General features: G+C 33.2%; 1 protein-coding gene across 4 annotated transcripts in view; it reads right to left on the bottom strand.

Annotated features, from left to right (window-relative positions):
• LOC105833664 (fatty acid synthase) overlaps positions 1-19,200 on the bottom strand; it is a 52,323-nt gene that overhangs the window by 20,048 nt on the left and 13,075 nt on the right. The window contains exons 1-12 of one of the 4 annotated variants that reach the window (XM_036292783.1): positions 7,196-7,284; positions 6,877-7,122; positions 5,863-6,113; positions 5,527-5,758; positions 4,827-5,245; positions 3,652-3,945; positions 3,350-3,554; positions 3,113-3,273; positions 1,538-1,855; positions 902-1,395; positions 529-830; positions 64-456 (exon numbers count right to left, since the gene is read on the bottom strand). In XM_036292783.1, the coding sequence (XP_036148676.1) occupies positions 64-456; positions 529-830; positions 902-1,395; positions 1,538-1,855; positions 3,113-3,273; positions 3,350-3,554; positions 3,652-3,945; positions 4,827-5,245; positions 5,527-5,758; positions 5,863-6,090 (3,046 nt within the window). In that variant the 5' untranslated portion in view covers positions 6,091-6,113; positions 6,877-7,122; positions 7,196-7,284. Of the gene's footprint in view, positions 1-63; positions 457-528; positions 831-901; positions 1,396-1,537; positions 1,856-3,112; positions 3,274-3,349; positions 3,555-3,651; positions 3,946-4,826; positions 5,246-5,526; positions 5,759-5,862; positions 6,114-6,876; positions 7,285-19,200 lie in introns of those variants that run through there. The other 3 variants (XM_036292782.1, XM_036292781.1, XM_036292784.1) reach the window with 3 other exon arrangements.

Raw genomic sequence — 19,200 nt, 5'->3', positions numbered from 1 at the left:
TCTATTATAAAACAAAACAGCACTTACTAATTAACGTTTACGTTTTATTCATATCTGACGTACCTGTCACATAATCTGCATAATGTCTTAGCGTTGAAATATGAAGTTCAGGATTAATCACCACTTTTTGAATACTCGTAGGAACATACAAACCTTTAGTATCGTATCCGATAAGACGCATTTGTAGCATATTATCCATAAACGTAACCCAATTTTTCCAAACGATATGTCCTTTATTACCTGAAACGGATGCACTCTTTAATTCACGAAACCAGCCGCTATACTGATAACCGCGGAGTTTCAATTCCTTGTAGATATCTCGAGCAGTCATTTCTTCTTCATCGTCAATCTCTGATAATAAGTCTGTCGAAGTCATTTCTTGTTTTGGATTCGATGTATCGTACGCTACGCCTGTTACCACAATGCCATCACCTTCGGTTATTTCAAAACTCCCATCTAGAATATTTTTATCTTTGATATATATGCATTTCCTACGATTATGGTTTAAAATTACTTATTCATGAATACCTTTCTGTATCGCAATCCTTAATGTTACAGTATTATTTGTTGTCAAATGAGTAGCACGAATAAATTTTACATCTCGAAATATTATCGGTACTGTTGAGAACATTAATCCTTTCATCATGCCAATGGTTTGCCAAACAAGTACAAGATAACCTGTTGCGGGCAACAAAATTCTCCCATCTATTACGTGTCCGGCGAAATAGTCATAATCTACATCTTTAAGGGAAATTTCGATGTATCTTTCTCTTTTCAAATACTTATGTGTTTTACAGTCCGGTATAAACCAATCTTCAGAATGATTCCATCTGAAATCAAATTAATAGCTTTGTTTATATGTTATAAAATTGTATGTACATTACCGTAATATATTATGTACCTGATCGATGGAGAGATCATAGGAGTTCCTCGGCTAACCGGAAATTCCACTGGCGGGTATAGATTGGCGACCTGCGGCTGTAAACCATAGTTATAAAGCCTCCCAATTCCTTGCAAAAATACTTCAACATTTTGTTCGGTGCGTCTATTCAGTACAATGTTTATTATTTTTGGATGCAAATATTCTTTTAAAATGTTTTGCAAAACGCTGTCTGGTGTGATTTCAATAATCACAGCATTACTTGGAATTAAATGCCTTGTTTGTTCAAAGAAAACGGTGTTTAATATACTGTGGGTATGATAGTCCGCCGATGAGAAACTTGAAGTAAACCATTCAGTACGAGGTATTAAAGTACTGATCCACTTTGGACTCCGTTTCTTCGGCCGTGGTATTACATTGTTCAAATTTAACAGAAGTTCAGTTTTTACGGATGCGAGATAAGAACTGTGATAAGGTACGTTGCAATAGATCTCCTTCACGTAAATATTATTAAGCTAATAATACAAAAATAGAAAATTTATTATATGTAGATGAGATAAACTGTAGCTTTAAATTGAGAATTTAATATTTCGAAAATTATTGACTTTTAGTTTTTTATTTATTTATTTATGAAATACAAGAGCTATTTAATTCTACCTGCAATTTTTTAATAAATTTTTGTATAAATTCTGTCGGTCCACACACAACACTGCTATTCTCGCTATTGCGGCAAATTATTTCAATTTCCTTTGAAATTAGATTTTTTAAGTTTTTGTAATTAAGATTGACAAGTGCCATAGAGCTACGAATTACTTTTCCTTCTACGCATGCCAAACCTATAAAATATGCTGACAAAATGGTTTGTTCAATAGTGAGACATTTGTCCGCGTAGGCACAACCGAGTTCACCAGCGGAATGACTAACCATGTAATCCGGAATAATCCCTAAGGATGTCAAGAGGTCTACTAAGCCAATCTACAAATATGTACAAATTATTTTACAATCGGGCATTACATGTGTTTAAAAATATTAATTAAATATAAAATAACAAAATGTAATTTAAGATACATCTTTATAAGTAACATATACCTCTAAAAATGGAATATACCCCGATAGGAAAAGATTTATAAAATTGTATGACAAAAGAATTGCAAAAGATTTATAATCCGTCATTATGAGGGCATAGTTGAGAAAATAGATGTAGAAACATTATCCTTTTATAAAACATTAATAAATGTTTGCGCAATTAAATTTTGAAATGATATGTGGCATGACAATGATATTGGCATAACAATAGCGATATGGCGAATCATCTTAACAGCACATTTGCAAAATTAAATTTAGAAATAAATTGTGCAATAATTAAGAAAAATATTTCAGTCGTAACATATATATTTAAAACATTTATAAATATAATTGTGCACAAAAGACTCAAATTATTCCTCAATTATTCCTAAATTATGATGCACAAATATTGAAACATGAAATGTGTAATATTGCATGTTTTAATATTTGTGCATTATAATGTAGGAATGATTTAAGAGTTTCTGACCGCTATTACTATCAATGAGATACTTAACTCTCCAACGGACGCAACTAATCTGTCAGACAAATTGCTTCTTTTTTCATCTTTATTAAATGTCTAATAAATAAATAATATTTGTTAAATTCATTATAATACCTTTTGATATTAATTTTGAATTAAATATTGAAGATTAAATGATGTAAATATTGCACATTATTATTGTTGCATTATTGCTGCATTATATTGTGAAAATATTGAAGATTATAATGTGATAATTTTAAATGCTGAAATAATTGCAAAATATTTATGTTTCAATATTTGTCTCATGTTTAACAAATATTATTTAAGAATTATATTCTGACAAAACTGTTGAGTTCTGACGAATCAGAGCACAATCTTTAATGTTAATTATATTATAATTATTGTTTAAACAAAAATATAAACTTTCTGTGATATTTTATTTTACTTGAACTATATATATTATCTTATTATCTTATTATATCATTACTGTGCAATGTTTGCAAAATCTTCCTATCGAGAAATTTAACACATCTTAATTAATAAGATAATGTATATAGTTAATAAGATAATATATACAGTTAATTAATAAGATAATATATATAGTTCAAGTAAAATAAAATATCACAGAAAGTTCATATTTTTGTTTAAACAATAATTATAATATAATTAACATTTATTCATAATACCTGAATAGCGATGATACCAAGAAAGGCATATAAAGCGTTTTCGAACACTTTTTCATCTGTCCTTGTTAAAATATCCGTGACACTTATATCATATGGTTTTAAAATAGTATCGCACATTCTTATTGTATTTGCAAAAACTTGCAATTTTAATAAGTTTTGTCCTAATTTTAATTTAAAAGTTGTATGTATTATTCTATTAGTTAAATACATAAAACGTATGAAATATAAAGTATATACCCATTCCTGGCCATTGTGTGCCTAGAGCAGAAAATATAAAACAAACAGGTCTTTTTACGCTTTCACAATGTTGAATTTCCTTTATTGATTCTTGTTTCTGATTATGAAGTATAATAAATCCTCTCCATGTGTGTCCTTCTATATTGTCTGTATGGATGTCGTGTAATAAACGAATGTATTCTTTATCTATTGGATGATTAACAACCTAAAGTAAAATATTTTTTAATACAAAAATTATAATGCAAAAGATAAAATTTATTTATTCAAAATAACGTTAAAATTGTTTTCAAAATATTACTAACGTCATTTAGAAACAACTTAACAGATTTTTCAGTACTTCCAGATAATATCACAAGTCTTGGCAAGTCATTATTCGGTAAACCATTGTAATTTTTCTGTTTGTGATTCCACTTTAATAATGCATGAACATTAGCTCCTCCGAAACCAAAAGAACTGATACCTATGTAACCGTTTTTAAGTGGCATCGGTTCTTGGACGACACAAACAGATCCATTCATTAAGGCGTCTATATCATTCCGTGGTGTTGTATAATTTATATTTGAAGGAATAAAACCGCTTTCAAATGATATTATTACCTTTAAATTTTATAACAGTTTTATATTAAAAAATTGAATTAATTTACTAAAGTTATGTAGAAGAGAGAAAGGTGTTTACAACACTATTTTATTTTATTTAAATAACATAGTAAACATTTATGTGACACAATTCTTGTTGATACAGGTTTTTACTTATAGAGGTTACCTATAGAGTTCTGTCAATCATATTATAGGCAAAAGTTCTTCGGATATAATAATTAATAATTTATGGAAGAGTAAAGAAAAATTGAGATTATGGAATCTGTAAAGGTACTCACTTACATTACAAGAAACATTAATTCAATCACATTATTTGAAGCCATATTCAAGTCTTTCATTGGGTATACTAAATAGTTAAATCATAATACTCGACACATTTCTCAAAATAAAATAAAGAATAGATATTACAAAACTATGAAGCTTTTGACTACTTGCAATACTGAAATGCAACTTTTATGACAACAAAACAAACACTAGTGACCAGTAGCCATGTTATAATATTTAAATAATATATAAAAAAGTAATATGGATAGTTATCTTCAGAACTTAACACAAAGTATATGAAATATCGTGAATTCTATAACTTTACATCTAGTTCATAATTGCTTTCTCTTTTCTATTTAATCGTATATTATTAATGTTCTATATTATATTAATTGTAACCAAAATTTAATTACATAAATGTTTTTCGCAATTTTTAAATAAATCTTTATGTTTCAATAGAATAAAGTAACTGGTCAAATTATTTTTATATGAAATAATTTTTGTATGTGTATATATAAATGTGTGTGCAACATATGTGCAATATTAGTAATATATAAATGCATAAAGTAAATATTATTTAAAAAATAATACATAAAAATGAAAACCATTTGTTTTACCTTAGCAATCTGAGTGATGCCACTTGCTGGTTCAGTATGACCCAGATTAGATTTTACGGACCCGATCATTAATGGAGTTCCTCTATTTTTACACAAAACGTTCTGAATTGCACCGACTTCCTGAGGATCGCCGACTTTGGTTCCGGTACCGTGTGCTTCAATGTAATCTAAGCAAGATGTTGGTATTCCGCACTCATTGTAAAATTCCGCTAGTAGATTAGTTTGTCCTAATTGCGATGGGTATGTTATTCCTTCTGATTTGTATCCATCGCTGTTTAATTTAATATGTGGACATATAGCATAAATTCTTTTTGCATTTTTTGCTTTTTGTAAATATATCACTGCCACTGTTTCACTTCGGACGAAGCCATTTGCAGCGGAATCAAAAGGTCTGCAGTAACCATTAGGTGACAAAACACCTGTAAGACGAGAAATATATGAAAAAGACTATTTTACTTTATATTGGATAGATTTATTTGTCAAAAGCATTATATAGTACTACTCGTTTTGTTTATCAAAAATCTTATCCAACTTCGTTAAGAATCTTATTATATTTTTTATATACTTCAAGTATATTGAAGTTATTTAATTAGTCAAATTATATATTTTTTTAATAAATGGAGAAGTACTTCTTTTAATTCTTATGCGTAAAGTAGTTTTTATGCATAATTCATAATAGTAATATATTTTTCAAAAATACCAAGATTAGTGAATAATAGATTAATAATTGGACTAAAACATAGATTTGCAGTCCCAATTATCGCATCTTCGCATACTCCTGACATAATATAATTGTAACCAATTGCCATAGCAGAAAGGCTAGAACTACACGCTGTATCGGTTGTATGCGATGGTCCCTTTAAATCCAAGTAGTATGAAATCATGTTTGCTGTAGCAGTTTTGCTACATCCAATAACATTCAGGCCACCGAACTAATTATAAAATAATGCATTTCAAAATACTAGCACACACATAATAATATATTTAATTATTTTTCTCAGTATATTTATATATTAATCACAATTTTTTTCTTTACCTGCTCTTCTTTATATAGAAAATCTTTTTGCGATTCAAGAAAATATGTTCCTATAATTACAGCAGTATTTTTTCCTCGTAATTGCTTCGGATTGATTCCCGCATCAATAATTGCTTCGTAAGAATGTTCCATTAATAGTCTCGTTTCAGGCGAAAGTGTGTGAGTTTGATCCAAAGATAATTCAAAAAAATTGCTGTCAAATTTTTTAATATTAGTAACTGTTCCCATACGGTTTGAAATATCCGGGATATCTAATAAAAAATAGTTTCATAAAGATGTTATATCCTCTTTTACAATTTTAATTTAAAATATGCTTTTTTGATATACAAGCTGGCTGAAAATTTTTAGGGGTCCCGTTTGCCTACAATCCTGATTGCCTACAGCTTCGTGTGAACACACGAAAGTAATTAAGGTACAAAAATAGGATTGCGCACATGCACATTGCACACATGATATTATTACGTTCATGCACATTGCACACATGATATTATTACACTCATACACATTGCACACATGATATTAACACGCTTATACACATTGCACACATGACATTATTACACATATGATATTAATACGCTCATATACATTGCACACATGACATTACTGCGCACATACACATTGCACACATGACAATATTGCGCACATGACATTATTGCACACACGCACGCTGCACACATGATATCATTGCATTCATACATTCTATAAGCAAGAGGAGGGAATCCCAGATGCGCACAGTGTAAAACGGACGTCACCAATCAAATTCTAGAAATTTAACCTAACATTAACTAAACCAGTAATCTGATTGGAACGATGTTCACGCTTGTACTGTATCACATGAGTTTGCGACTTTCCAGGACACTCCTATCGACAGGGTGGATGCGAGAGGGGTGAGCGAAGCCCTTCCCTTGCACTCTTCCCCACCGTATGTGTGTGTGGCCATAGCGAAGAAGTGTCCACGCTTCGTACTGTTCCATATAAGTTTGCGACTTTCCATGCAAGGCAAGGTCTACCTACTTTTAACTCGATTTTATATCGAGCGATTTATATCGAGCTAAAGCAATGATCGGATCTGATGAGATCGAAGTATAGTTTAACATATCTGGCTGGATTTGATCAGATCTGGCTGTGCAGACCTGACGACATAAAATTGTATCCAATCAAATCTGAGTCTACTTGAATTTCAGATCTGTATCTCATTTTATCAAAGCAGACATAGTCAGATCTCCTCCATTTTTCCCAGGTTATTTTGGTGTAAAATTTCTAGCAATAATAAGATTATTTCTATTTCAAGTGCAACTGTCATATAAAAAAATTCGAGTGATAAAACACTTACATAAACACTACTTTGAAAAAATTTATATCAAAAGATGTGGCATTAATATTTGCAGCACAAAAAAAGTTGATAGAAGAAACATATTTAAAGAAACATCTATTTCGGAGTATTTGCTAGGTAAAAAATAATATAAAATGAACAATTTATCCATGAAAACTCAAAACTATATTTAAGTTAAATTCTTTTTTTACATTTTCAACTGTAATATATATTTAAATGTAATAATATATATAATACAAGTATAATAATACAAATATATACAAGAAGAATGTTTTTGAATTAAATAAAAATGTATTTTTTCATTTATTTCCTGCCGTTTAATAACTAAGAAAAAAATAAGAATAAAATTTTAAGCATGTCTAGACTTAAAAAGTGACTAGGAAATAGTGAGAAATACTAGCTGGTTTCTGGATAGATTATATATTTAGAGGCTAGAATACAGAAAGTTACATATACAGCTCGGTACTAATCATTTTTTCTAGACAGGTCCTAGACAGAAACTAGAAAAACTATCCAGAAACCTAGCTATATGTTAGGCGAAATTTCCACACTGAAATGTACTACAAGCTTCCTTAGTCCAGTCATTTTAGACCAAAAAATACCTTCAATGCAAAAAAATGGGGGCTTTAATTTTTTTTAATTATTTTATTTTGTTCTTTTAAACAACATATTGAAAATAGCAATAAAATATGTTGCTTACATTGAGGATATTTGTCAAAGCTTGAAGAATGATAAAATTGAGTCTTGACCTTTCTTTTGCCTGGTTTCATAAAAAATAATTGTTGGTGTAAATGACTACATGGAAAAAATTTTCTCTTAAAAATTACCCTGAAAATCGTGATAATTGTAAGACAACGTAAACCTTGAAGAATTTAACTTTTGACAAAATTTACTAAAATTTGGCAAAATTTTGTAAATGTTATTATACTTCTAATAAAATTTTCTAAAATTTTGTCAAATTTTATTAAAATTTTACTAAATTTTAGTAAATTTTATTAAAAGTATGGTAAAATTCTTCCAAGTTTACGTTGTCTCACAATTACCATGATTTTCAGGTTAATTTTTAAGAGAAAATTCTCTCCGTGTACGTCCTATGAAAAGAACCAAAAGATCAATGTCCTCGCCTACTACGACAGTAGTGTTAACGATTGATCCTTCCATTGCAGTTTCAATAATTAACACATCTGCATCATTACGGGCTTGTTTTGTTGCAATATTAAGGTCTTTAAACGTGTCCATGACCATTAAAATTAATTTTTGCTTATTAGAGCAGTTTGATAGAAACTTATCTTGAGAAATTGCGGCGGTTCACCGTGCCTGTTCCATTGTCTTGACGTTTTTATTAATGTCATTATATCCGTCAAACACAACAATAACGTTAGCTCCAAAATGTTGTTGAATGTAAGTAACATATCTGTTAATAATACAGAGAAATGTATTATGTTGCTGCCATATAACTCGATGAAGGAGAAATACACTGTCAATGACATATGTAATGTCAAGAACTGTCTCAATATCAACAGGTTGAAGGCATTAATATAGTACTAACTTTTTTGTTTTGCGCATACAACAGGTTTCTGTCTAGTACCTATCTAGCAAAAATGATTAGTACCGAGCTGTATATGTAACTTTTTGTATTCTAGCCTCTAAATATATAATCTATCGAGAAACCAGCTAGTATTCCTCATTATTTCCTACTCACTTTTTAAGGCTAGACATGCTTAAAATTTTATTTTTATTTTTTTCTTAGTTATTAAACGGCAGGAAATAAATAAAAAAAAATACATTTTTATTTAATTTAAGAACATTCTACTTGTATATATTTGTATTATTATATTTGTATTATATACACTGAGCAACAAAATTAACGCAACAAAAATTTTTACCAAAATTTCACTTAACTTCAAATAATCGTAACTTCGCGAAAACTTATCGTATTGAAAAGTTCTTTTTTTCATTTTAAAGCTTGAAGTCTCTACTTTAAAGAGCATTTGTCAGATTTTGATCCTCTCCTTTTCCCTTTTCGGCATCTCTTTAAAAGTAAAAACGTGTTTTGTCTTCAGAAATTTTTATACTTTGACGCTCTCCATGGGGTGCAGTGAATTTTTCTCGTAAATTTTATATAAATTATTGTAAAATATGAACTTTTCCCTACAAATTGAAACAAAATTGAAGTTTGTACGATTTTTTTTGGCAGAGTTATTAAGATTTTAAGAAAAAATAGTCATTTTGATTTTCATCTTATTACTTGTGAATAGATCAACATATTGCGCTCCGCAAAAAAACAATGGAAAATTGAAAATTTGCACTTCCAAATATTAATTGATAAGTTGGGAAAAGCACTTAAGCAAATTTCGCACAAAATTCCGTAGCAATTATTGAGAGGTGCATAAACATATGAGAACGTTTATAAGCAGTAATTAATCAAAGAACGTTAGTGTTTATTATTGGGGAGTAATCGTATTATAAAACTTTGCTTTAGCGACGTGATTGGATCTTTCTTCACGACAATACATTGAAATAAATGAAAACCGTAAAATATGCGATTTTTTACGTAATCTTTAAAAATGCGATTTGTTGTTAGAAAAAATAAATCTATGAAAAAATTAATAATAGCATTTGAAAGTGCAAACTTTCAGCTTTTCAATGCTTTTTTGCTGAGCGCTGTACGTTGATCTGTTCACGTAACAAGCGATAAAAGTCAAAATAAACATTTTTTCTTAAAATTTTAATAACTTTGCCAAAAAAAATCGTATAAACTTCAATTTTTTTTCAATTTGTAGGGAAAAGTTCACGTTTTACGATAATTTTTATAAAATTTACGAGAAAAATTCACTGCACCCCATGGAGCGCGTCAAAGTATAAAAATTTTTGAAGACAAAACACGTTCTTATTTTTAAAGGGATGCCGAAAAGGAAAAAGGAGAGGATCAAAATCTAACAAATGCTCTTTAAAGTAGAGACTTCAAGCTTTAAAATGAAAAAAAGAACTTTCCAATAGAATAAGTTTTCACGAAGTTACGATTATTTAAATTTGAGTGAAATTTTGGTAAAAATTTTTAAAATATATATTACAGTTGAAAATGAAAAGAAAAGAATTTAACTTAAATATAGTTTTGAGTTTTCATGGATAAATTGTTCATTTTATACTATTTTTTACCTAGCAAATACTCCGAAATAGACGTTTCTTTAAATAACTCTTCTATCAATTTTTTTGTGCTGCAAATATTAATGCCACATCTTTTGATATAAATTTTTTCAAAGTAGTATTTATGTGTTTTATCACTCGAATTTTTTGATATAACAGTTGCACTTGAAATAGAAATAATCTTATTATTGTTAGAAATTTTATACCAAAATAACCCAGGAAAAAATGGAGAAAATCTAACTATGTCTGCTTTGATAAAATGAGATTCAACCAGATCTGAAATTCAAGTAGACCCAGATTTGATTGGATACAATTTTATCTCGTCAGGTCTGCACAGCCAGATCTGATCAGATCCAGCCAGATATATTAAACTATATTTCGATCTCACCAGATCTGATAATTGCTTTAGCTCGATATAAATCGCTTGATATAAAATCGCAGATTCAATCGGATCTCTTCCGATCTAATCGTACAATATCCGATCACTCCAGATTTCCTGAGGTATAAGCAAACATTGCGCGCCAGATCTCGCGAAGTCTGATCAGATCTAGCCAGATATGAGTTTATCTCACCAGATTTGATAATTTTTGGCCTACGAAGTTGAGCAGCTGGTCGAATCAAATTTCGTCGGATCTAATCTGACACTATTAAGTAAGGTCTCCCAAGAGCTGAGTGGACATTGTGTGTCAAATCTTATCGGATCTGAGCATATCTCATCGGGAGTGGTTCACTTGGACACAGTACAATTGGACACAGTGCAAATGGACACGGTGCAAATGGACACAAAATAATGTACACGTTTCAAATGGACACGGTTTATTTTGACACAGTAATTTTGTACACAGGAAAAATAAATTCTGGACAAATTACAATTTGGACACGATAAAAATGTACACCGTGCAATTGGACACGTAAAATTTGTACACCGCAAACTTGTACACCGCCCACATAGAAATTGACATCCAGTGGATGTCCAATGGACGTCCATTAGACCTCCATAGATCCATGGGACGTCTATGTCCATAGTGGAAGTCAGATGGATGTCCATTAGAGGTTTAGTATTAAACTTCCTTAGCTCCATTGGAGGTTTACCTCCATTGCGGAAGTTAGATAAACGTCCATTAGGGATCCAGTAAACTTCCATGGCTCCATTGAAGGTTTACCTCCATGGCGGAAGTTACATAAATGTCCATTAAAGATCCAGTAAACTTCCATGGCTCCATTAGAGGTTTACCTCCATGGTGGAAGTTAAATAGACATTTATTAAAGATCCAGTAAACTTCCATGGTTCCATTGGAGGTTTATCTTCATGGTGGAAGGTAGATAGACATCCATTAGGGATCCATTAAACTTTTATAGCTCTATGAAACATTTATTTCCATGATGGAGTTAGATAGACGTCCATTAGAGATCTATTAAATTTCCATAGCTGTATGGAACATTTACTTCCATGGTAGAAGTCAAATAAACGTTTAGGGATTCACTAAACTTTCATAGTTCTATGGAAATAAATGTTTCATAGAGCTATAGAAGTTTAATGGATCCCTAATGGATTTCTATCTACCTTCCACCATGAAGATAAACCTTCAATGGAACCATGGAAGTTTACTAGGTCTTTAATGGATGTCTATTTAACTTCCACCATGAAGGTAAACCTCTAATGGAGCCATGAAAGTTTACTGGATCTTTAATGGACATTTATGTAACTTCCGCCATGGAGGTAAACCTTCAATGAAGCCATGGAAGTTTACTGGATCCCTAATGGACGTTTATCTAACTTCCGCAATGGAGGTAAACCTCCAATGGAGCTAAGGAAGTTTAATACTAAACCTCTAATGGACATCCATCTGACTTCCACTATGGACATAGACGTCCCATGGATCTATGGAGGTTTAATGGACGTCCATTGGACATTCACTGGATGTCAATTTCTATGTGGGCGGTGTGCAAGTTTGCGGTGTACAAATTTTACGTGTCCAATTGCACGGTGTACATTTTTATCGTGTCCAAATTGTAATTTGTCCAGAATTTATTTTTCCTGTGTACAAAATTACTGTGTCAAAATAAACCGTGTCCATTTGAAACGTGTACATTATTTTGTATCCATTTGCACCGTGTCCATTTGCACTGTGCCCAATTGTACTGTGTTCAAGTGAAGGCCACTCATCTCATCAGTTAGAACTTATAACAATTTGTTTTTATCATTATTATTAAATTTTACACCTAATGTTGGACATTATATCAAATAACTCCTGTGAAGGAGGAGCTTAAATGATTTTTAGACAAAAAATTGATTTTTTATATTAAAAATAGTTGTCTCAATTTTTGAAAAATTAACACACAGACACACACACACACATATATAAATTTCTATCAATTTTACAATAATTGTCAATTTGAAACCATATTTAGAATTACATTATAATTCGATTAAGAAAGTATCATATAACCACAATATAAACAATTATGAAGGGCTCGTTAGTGCTGAGCAAAAATAATACAATAAACAGGTCAATATATTGAGCCAAAATAAAATTTACCTAATACGTTATAATTTATTAAATAAACATTATATAATTATAAACGCGACTAATAATACTTGTGTTAGAAAATGTTCAATTTTGACTTAAATAGTCATATAGAGTTATACAATGTATGATCAGATCACAACATGATGCCTCAAAATATAAACTTATTTGAATATACAGGTCATTCAGAACAACATTAAGTTTGTAAAATGACGCATTCCTGACGCAAATCTAAAACGATTTTTCCTTTACCAAAATTTTATTTGAAGCGTAGTTTTTGAGTTATAAGCCAAAATAGTTAACGAATTACGCGTCGAGTACAGAAGGAAGGCAGGGGCGGCGCGCCACGAACGTAACACGGGCGCGTCAGCTGACGGGTGTTTACCACCGCGTAAGTCGCTAACTATTTTATCTTATAACGTAAAATTATGCTTTAAATAAAATTTTGGTAAAAAAAAAGATTGTCTTGGAATTATGTTAGGAATACGCGTTTCTTAAAATCACTGTAACAACCAAAAGTTATTCCGGATCGCCGGCCGTCGGACACTGGAACCAGTTGATTGCTACACGCGATGTGTCTGTATGCCATGTTTGTGTAAAAGGGAGAGAGACAGAGAGAGAGAAAGAGAGAGAGAGAGAGAGAGAGAGAGAGAGAGAGAGAGAGAGAGAGAGGGGGGGGGAGAGAGAGAGAGAGAGAGTGGGGGTGGGGTGGAAAAGACGTTCATACACACGCACGCATACACACACGTCGCGTGTAGCAATCAGCTGGTTCCAGTGTCCGACGGCCGGCGATCCGGAACAACTCTCAAATGTAATTTATTAATTACATTATTCTTGTGATTGACTGACACTTTTGTATCGTAATTGCAATAGTTTCGAAAACGTAATAACGTATAATACATGCTTTTCAAAATAATAATTACTTATTATAATTAGAAATAGTTACTAATTATAATAAATAACTAATTTTTTTAAGTACGTCATACGTTTCATGTTTTTTACCGCATTTGTAATGCAAAGGTTTTAGCCGATCGTTTTTCTTATCTCGCCGCTCGCGTCAATCACGCGCCACGCAGCCAAGGATGAGGCGCCGCAGATGGCAACAGTCGCGACAGCGACTTCTACCACGGCACCGGCATTTTTGGTCCCAGTCGCTGTACGTTGTAAACATAACCCTCGTGGTCGTCATCGTACAGTCTTTGCGGTCCGTTGCTTCGCATCGAGTCCTGTGCTATTCGCATTCGCGTTTCTTTTAAAGTAATTTTTGGAAACGGTGAGTAAAGTAATTTTTGGGAATCGATAGTGAGTGAATAAACAGTAAACCCGTAATTTGTATTGTATCAATTGAGTAATTAGCAAAAACGAGAAAGTTGGATGTGTCACACATCTTTAACAACCATCTCTAGATTGTTCATAAGCATGAAGATTGGCTACGCTGCTACAAGGTGAGTGAGTGATCAAATGAGAGAATGTGTGAGTGTTTGTGCGTCAGACGCTGCAACCAGCTGATTGCTACACGTGACGTGTGTATGCGTGCGTGTGTATGAACGTCTTTATGAACGTCTCTTCCCATACGAGAGAAAATGGGAGAGATGATGAGGAAGAGGCTGGTAGGAGAGAGAGAGAGAGGAGATATTAGCGAAGAGAGAGAGAACGGCATGGCGAGAGGCAGAGAGACGAGAGAGAGTAGGGACGAGGATAGAGGAGAGAGAGAGACGTAGAGAGAGATGAGAAGAGAGAGTAAAGGATGAGGAGAGTAGAGAGAGAGAGAGAGAGAGAGAGATAGAGAACTCGATGACGCAGAGAGAGCCGTAGGGAAGACAGATATAGGAGAGAGTGAATGAGAGGAGAGTGGGAGGCGTGTGTGCCGTAGTAGCGCAGGAGAGAGCAAGAGAGAGAAGGAGAGAGAGCGAGAGAGAGGAGGAGAGACAGAGAAAACTGAGCAGATATGAAGTAGGAAGAAAGACGCAACGGGGGGGAGATGAAGATGAGTAGAGAGGAGAGAGAGAGAGTGAAGATAGAGAGCAGAGAGAGATGACGAGAGGAGAGAGAGCACGACGAGAGTAGGAGACGAGCGCATATGGACGAGAGAGAGGAGGAGATGAGCGAGGGGGAGCGAGAGCGAGCCGAGGAGAGCGAGATCCGGAGCGAGAGACGAGGGCAAGAGCGTAGAAGTTAGGCTGGATCCGCAGCGAGAGAAGAGAGAGAGAGAGAGAGAGAGTAGAGAGCAGAAGAGAGAGAGGAGAGAGAGAGAGAGACGAGAGAGGAGAGAAGAGAGAAGAGAGAGAGAGGAGAGAGATAGAGAGAGTAGGAGACAGAGAGAGAGATGAACGAGAGCATAGAGCGCGAGAGAGCAGAGAGGAGCAGGGGAGACGGAGAGGAGGAGAGGAGATAGAGAGAGCGAGAGAGAGATTAGAGTAGAGAGAGAGAGAGAGAGTAGAGAGATAGATGAGACGAGTATAGGAGAGAGGAGAGCGAGAGAGAGAGAGAGAGCAGAGCGAGAGAGATAAGGAGCGACGAGGAGTAGAGAGAGAGAGAGATAGAGCGAGAAAGAGGAGAGAGAGCGAGGAGGAGAGAGGAGAAAGAGAGATATAGAGAGAGAGAGAGAGAGAGCAAGAGAGATTCGGGATAGAGCTGAAGCGAGACGCGTCTCTCTCTCGCTCTCTCTCTCTCTATAGCTCTACTATTCGTCTCCTCTGCGTCTATATCGCTCTCTCTCTCTCTCTCTCTCTCTCGCTCTCATCTCTCTCTCTCCTCTCTCTCTCTCTCTTACACAAACATCGGCATTACACACACATCGGCGTGTAGCAATCAGCTCATTCCAGCGTCCGGCGGCCGGCGATCCTGAACAACTTTTGGTTATTACAGTGATTTTAAGAAGTAACGCGTATTCCTAACATAATTCCAAGACAATCTTTTCTTTACCAAAATTTTATTTAAAGCATAATTTTATGTTATGTAGGAAGGTGAGCGTATGTGTGTGCGTGTGCATGTGCATTTGTGCGTGCGTGCGCGCGCGCGCGCGCGCGCGCGTGTGTGTGTGTGTGTGTGTGTGTGGTGTGTGTGCGTGCGTGCGTGCGTGCGGGAGTTTCGAGCAAAAGGCGGAAGCGATTGATGTAAGCGGTGTGATTGTCGGCGCGGCGATTTTGCGGAAAACAAAGGTTGCCGAAAAGTCCTGCGTGTGCGTACGTGTGTGAAGAAGAGTGGAAGAGTGTCTATGTGTGTGTGCGGCGGCGTCGGGTAGAAGTCGCGACGTTCGTTGGCGACGCGGCGTCGGAGCGAAAGGAAAGCGCGGCGGGCAAAATGCTTTTTCCAAAAAGGAAATCGGCGGCCGCGAGATCAAAAGAATTGGAGGATATAAGGCAGAAAACCGGAGAGTAAAGGGCAGAATCGTCCGAGAGCTCGTCGAGTACGCGTCGTGTCCCGTGCTGTATCGCATTTCCCACAGTTATAAGATAAAATAGTTAGCGACTTACGCGGTGGTAATCACCCGTCAGCTGACACGGATAGTCAGCCGCGCCGCGTTACGCTCGTGGCGCGCCGCCCCTGCCTGCCTTCTGTACTCGACGCGTAATTCGTTAACTATTTTGGCTTATAACTCAAAAATTACGCTTCAAATAAAATTTTGGTAAAGGAAAAATCGTTTTAGAATTGCATCAGGAATACGTCATTTTACGGACCTAATATTGTTCTGAATGACCCTGTATACAACCGCGAATAGTTCGCAAGATCTCTGCTAGGCGAGGACGCGGCGTTTCTCTTTCTCGTGAGAAAATTTACTCCAAAAAGCCTATAAAACAAGACTATCCAGTTACCTAGCACTAGTAGGAAACTGTAGTGTATATTATTTGTGTTATGTTATTCAAAAAGAATTCGTGGATTTCCACAATTCGGAGAGAGCTTCCGAGAATGGAGAAAATATAAAAATAAAATTTTATATTTTATATTATTTATATCATATACAAACTTATATAGTTGTATAGAGTCATATATGATTAGATTACATTTTTCGTAAAGGTAACCATGTCCGCTAAAATTGGATCAGGTATACTCATGTCTGATTGGATCTGATTAGATAGGGCCAAATTGATTGATCAAACCAGATCTGAGTGATCAGATCTGATAAGATCCATTTAGATCTTTTTCATTTTTTCTCGGAAAGTTTATACCAAAATAATTATTTACAAAATGTTTTCGATACTTTTTATTTATTTTCAACATTTTATTAATTTTTTAAAGTTCTTGTAATGTTTTTAACGGTAACGTTAAATTGTATTGAGTTATAAAGGAAGGGACAATTGCCTGAATTGTCCAGGTGCAGTGGCCAAAAATCGGTCTAACTTATCTATTTCATAAATGGTATTTTATACTTTTATTTTATAGGTACTTTATCTAGAAAAGTTTTAGCTTGCGTATATTTGCTAGGTACATTTTGTCTACTAATAACTGTTTACATTAACTTGCAAAAAACATATAGAATATTTTAACTAGTACCTGCCTAGCGTTTAGTTAAATTTCCGTAAATTTTATATAGTTCTATATATCGATCGTCACTAAAGTTAGCGCCACTAGAGTTCTATTAATAACCTTGATAACAAAGCTCAATATTATCATCTTAGTATTATAATTTTTTATAACATATGTTATCGAAAGATACCGATATATAATAATTAATATTTTTTTAGTAGCATTACGATATTTTTTTGTAATTACAGATTTAAAATTAATTGATAAAAATTACGGTCTATTCGATCCGAACAAAATTACCTTTTTTAAAAAAAAGGTAAAAAAAGGCGCCAAGTGTGTACGCCCCTAAGAAAAAAACTATTATATTAGGTAAATTGTCTTACTGTCCTATTGTTTTATTGTCTTCTCTACACAAATAATGATATAAAATAAATGCGCCAATTATAAAAATATTTATACAAAATTTATTTCTTATAATTTTTTATTAAAATATTTAATAATAAACGGGCTTGATAATCAAATAATTGAATGATTAAAATCAACTAACGGGATTATAGTGAATGTAGAGTCATTTAGGCACGTCATTAACAAAATTTTGTATGTATTTCTTTTAAAGATTTAGAAATCCTTTTCCAGAATTAAAGTTTATGTATTCCGCACACTGTTATCGTTTATACTTTAATTGTAGAGAAGAATTTTGGAACAAATTGTACAATTCTGTCGATAAAACAGATAGGATTCCCTTAAACACGGAAAACTTTTTTTCTAAAGTTCCTATCCTAAATCTTCATTCTAAAATCACAGTATTGTTCTTTGTTGAAATGCCAAGTGCGCCTCATGCTTATTTTATACGTACAAAGTCTAAAACTTTTATACGCAGCAAATGTTTTCACGAGTCGACTACAGAAGTCGATAACAAAATTATAATTTTCTAACTTTTTTCGTTTTTCGTATGAAATTGATCGCAGCGCACCGCGTTACTATCTGTACTTTAATTTTGGAGAAGAATTTTTAATTCCACGCAATCAATAAAAAGATTTCGGTGTCCAAAAAATTAGTGATAAAACGGAGCAGTTGAGTATCTCCAAAAATTTACATTTTGGACTTTGTGTCGCTATAGAGCACGCAGAAAAAAATGAAAACAATTTTTTTTATAAATCAAACTCAAGCTTTTGATTGAATCTAGTTAAAACTCGATCGGTTAAATCGTTATTGAGATCTAATAATCTCAGGTGCTCGCAAGTCGCGTACTCGCGTAATAAATGTATGTATGTACGGTGGTCTTGCACTGCGCGTTCACTTGGCGCGAGACACTACCGCGTCTCTTGATATATTACGATCTGTTCGATATGACGAAGAGCGTGAATTAACAATTAAATACCATTTATAAAATAGATAAGTTAAACCGATTTTTTGCCACATCTGGACAAATTCAGAAAATTGTCTCTTTATTTGTAATTTACAATCAGAGAGAGCTTCCGAAAATTAAAAAAATATAAAAATAAAATTTTATATAATTATATACAAACTTATAAAGTTATATATGATCAGATCACAATACTATACTTCCAAATATAAACTTATTTAAACACCCGAGAAAAAATGGACATTAATATGATCAGATGTAAATATGCATAGTTAGATATAAAAAAATCTAATAATATATGATCATATATAATCAAATCCGAAAATTGGCGCAATATGATCATATATAATCATAAAAATACATAATTAGATATGAAAAGATCTGATAATATATGTATTTTATATGATTATATATAATACCTCTATTATATAATCATATAAAAAACATATTCTCGGGAAAAAATACCTCTTATTTGTTCATATTAACAAATTAATGTT

This window comes from Monomorium pharaonis, chromosome 10 (genome assembly GCF_013373865.1).
Source record: "Monomorium pharaonis isolate MP-MQ-018 chromosome 10, ASM1337386v2, whole genome shotgun sequence".
NCBI lineage: Eukaryota > Metazoa > Arthropoda > Insecta > Hymenoptera > Formicidae > Monomorium > Monomorium pharaonis.
The sequence above is the reverse complement of the archived record's forward strand: the minus strand, read 5'-3'. Positions and strand labels throughout refer to the sequence as shown.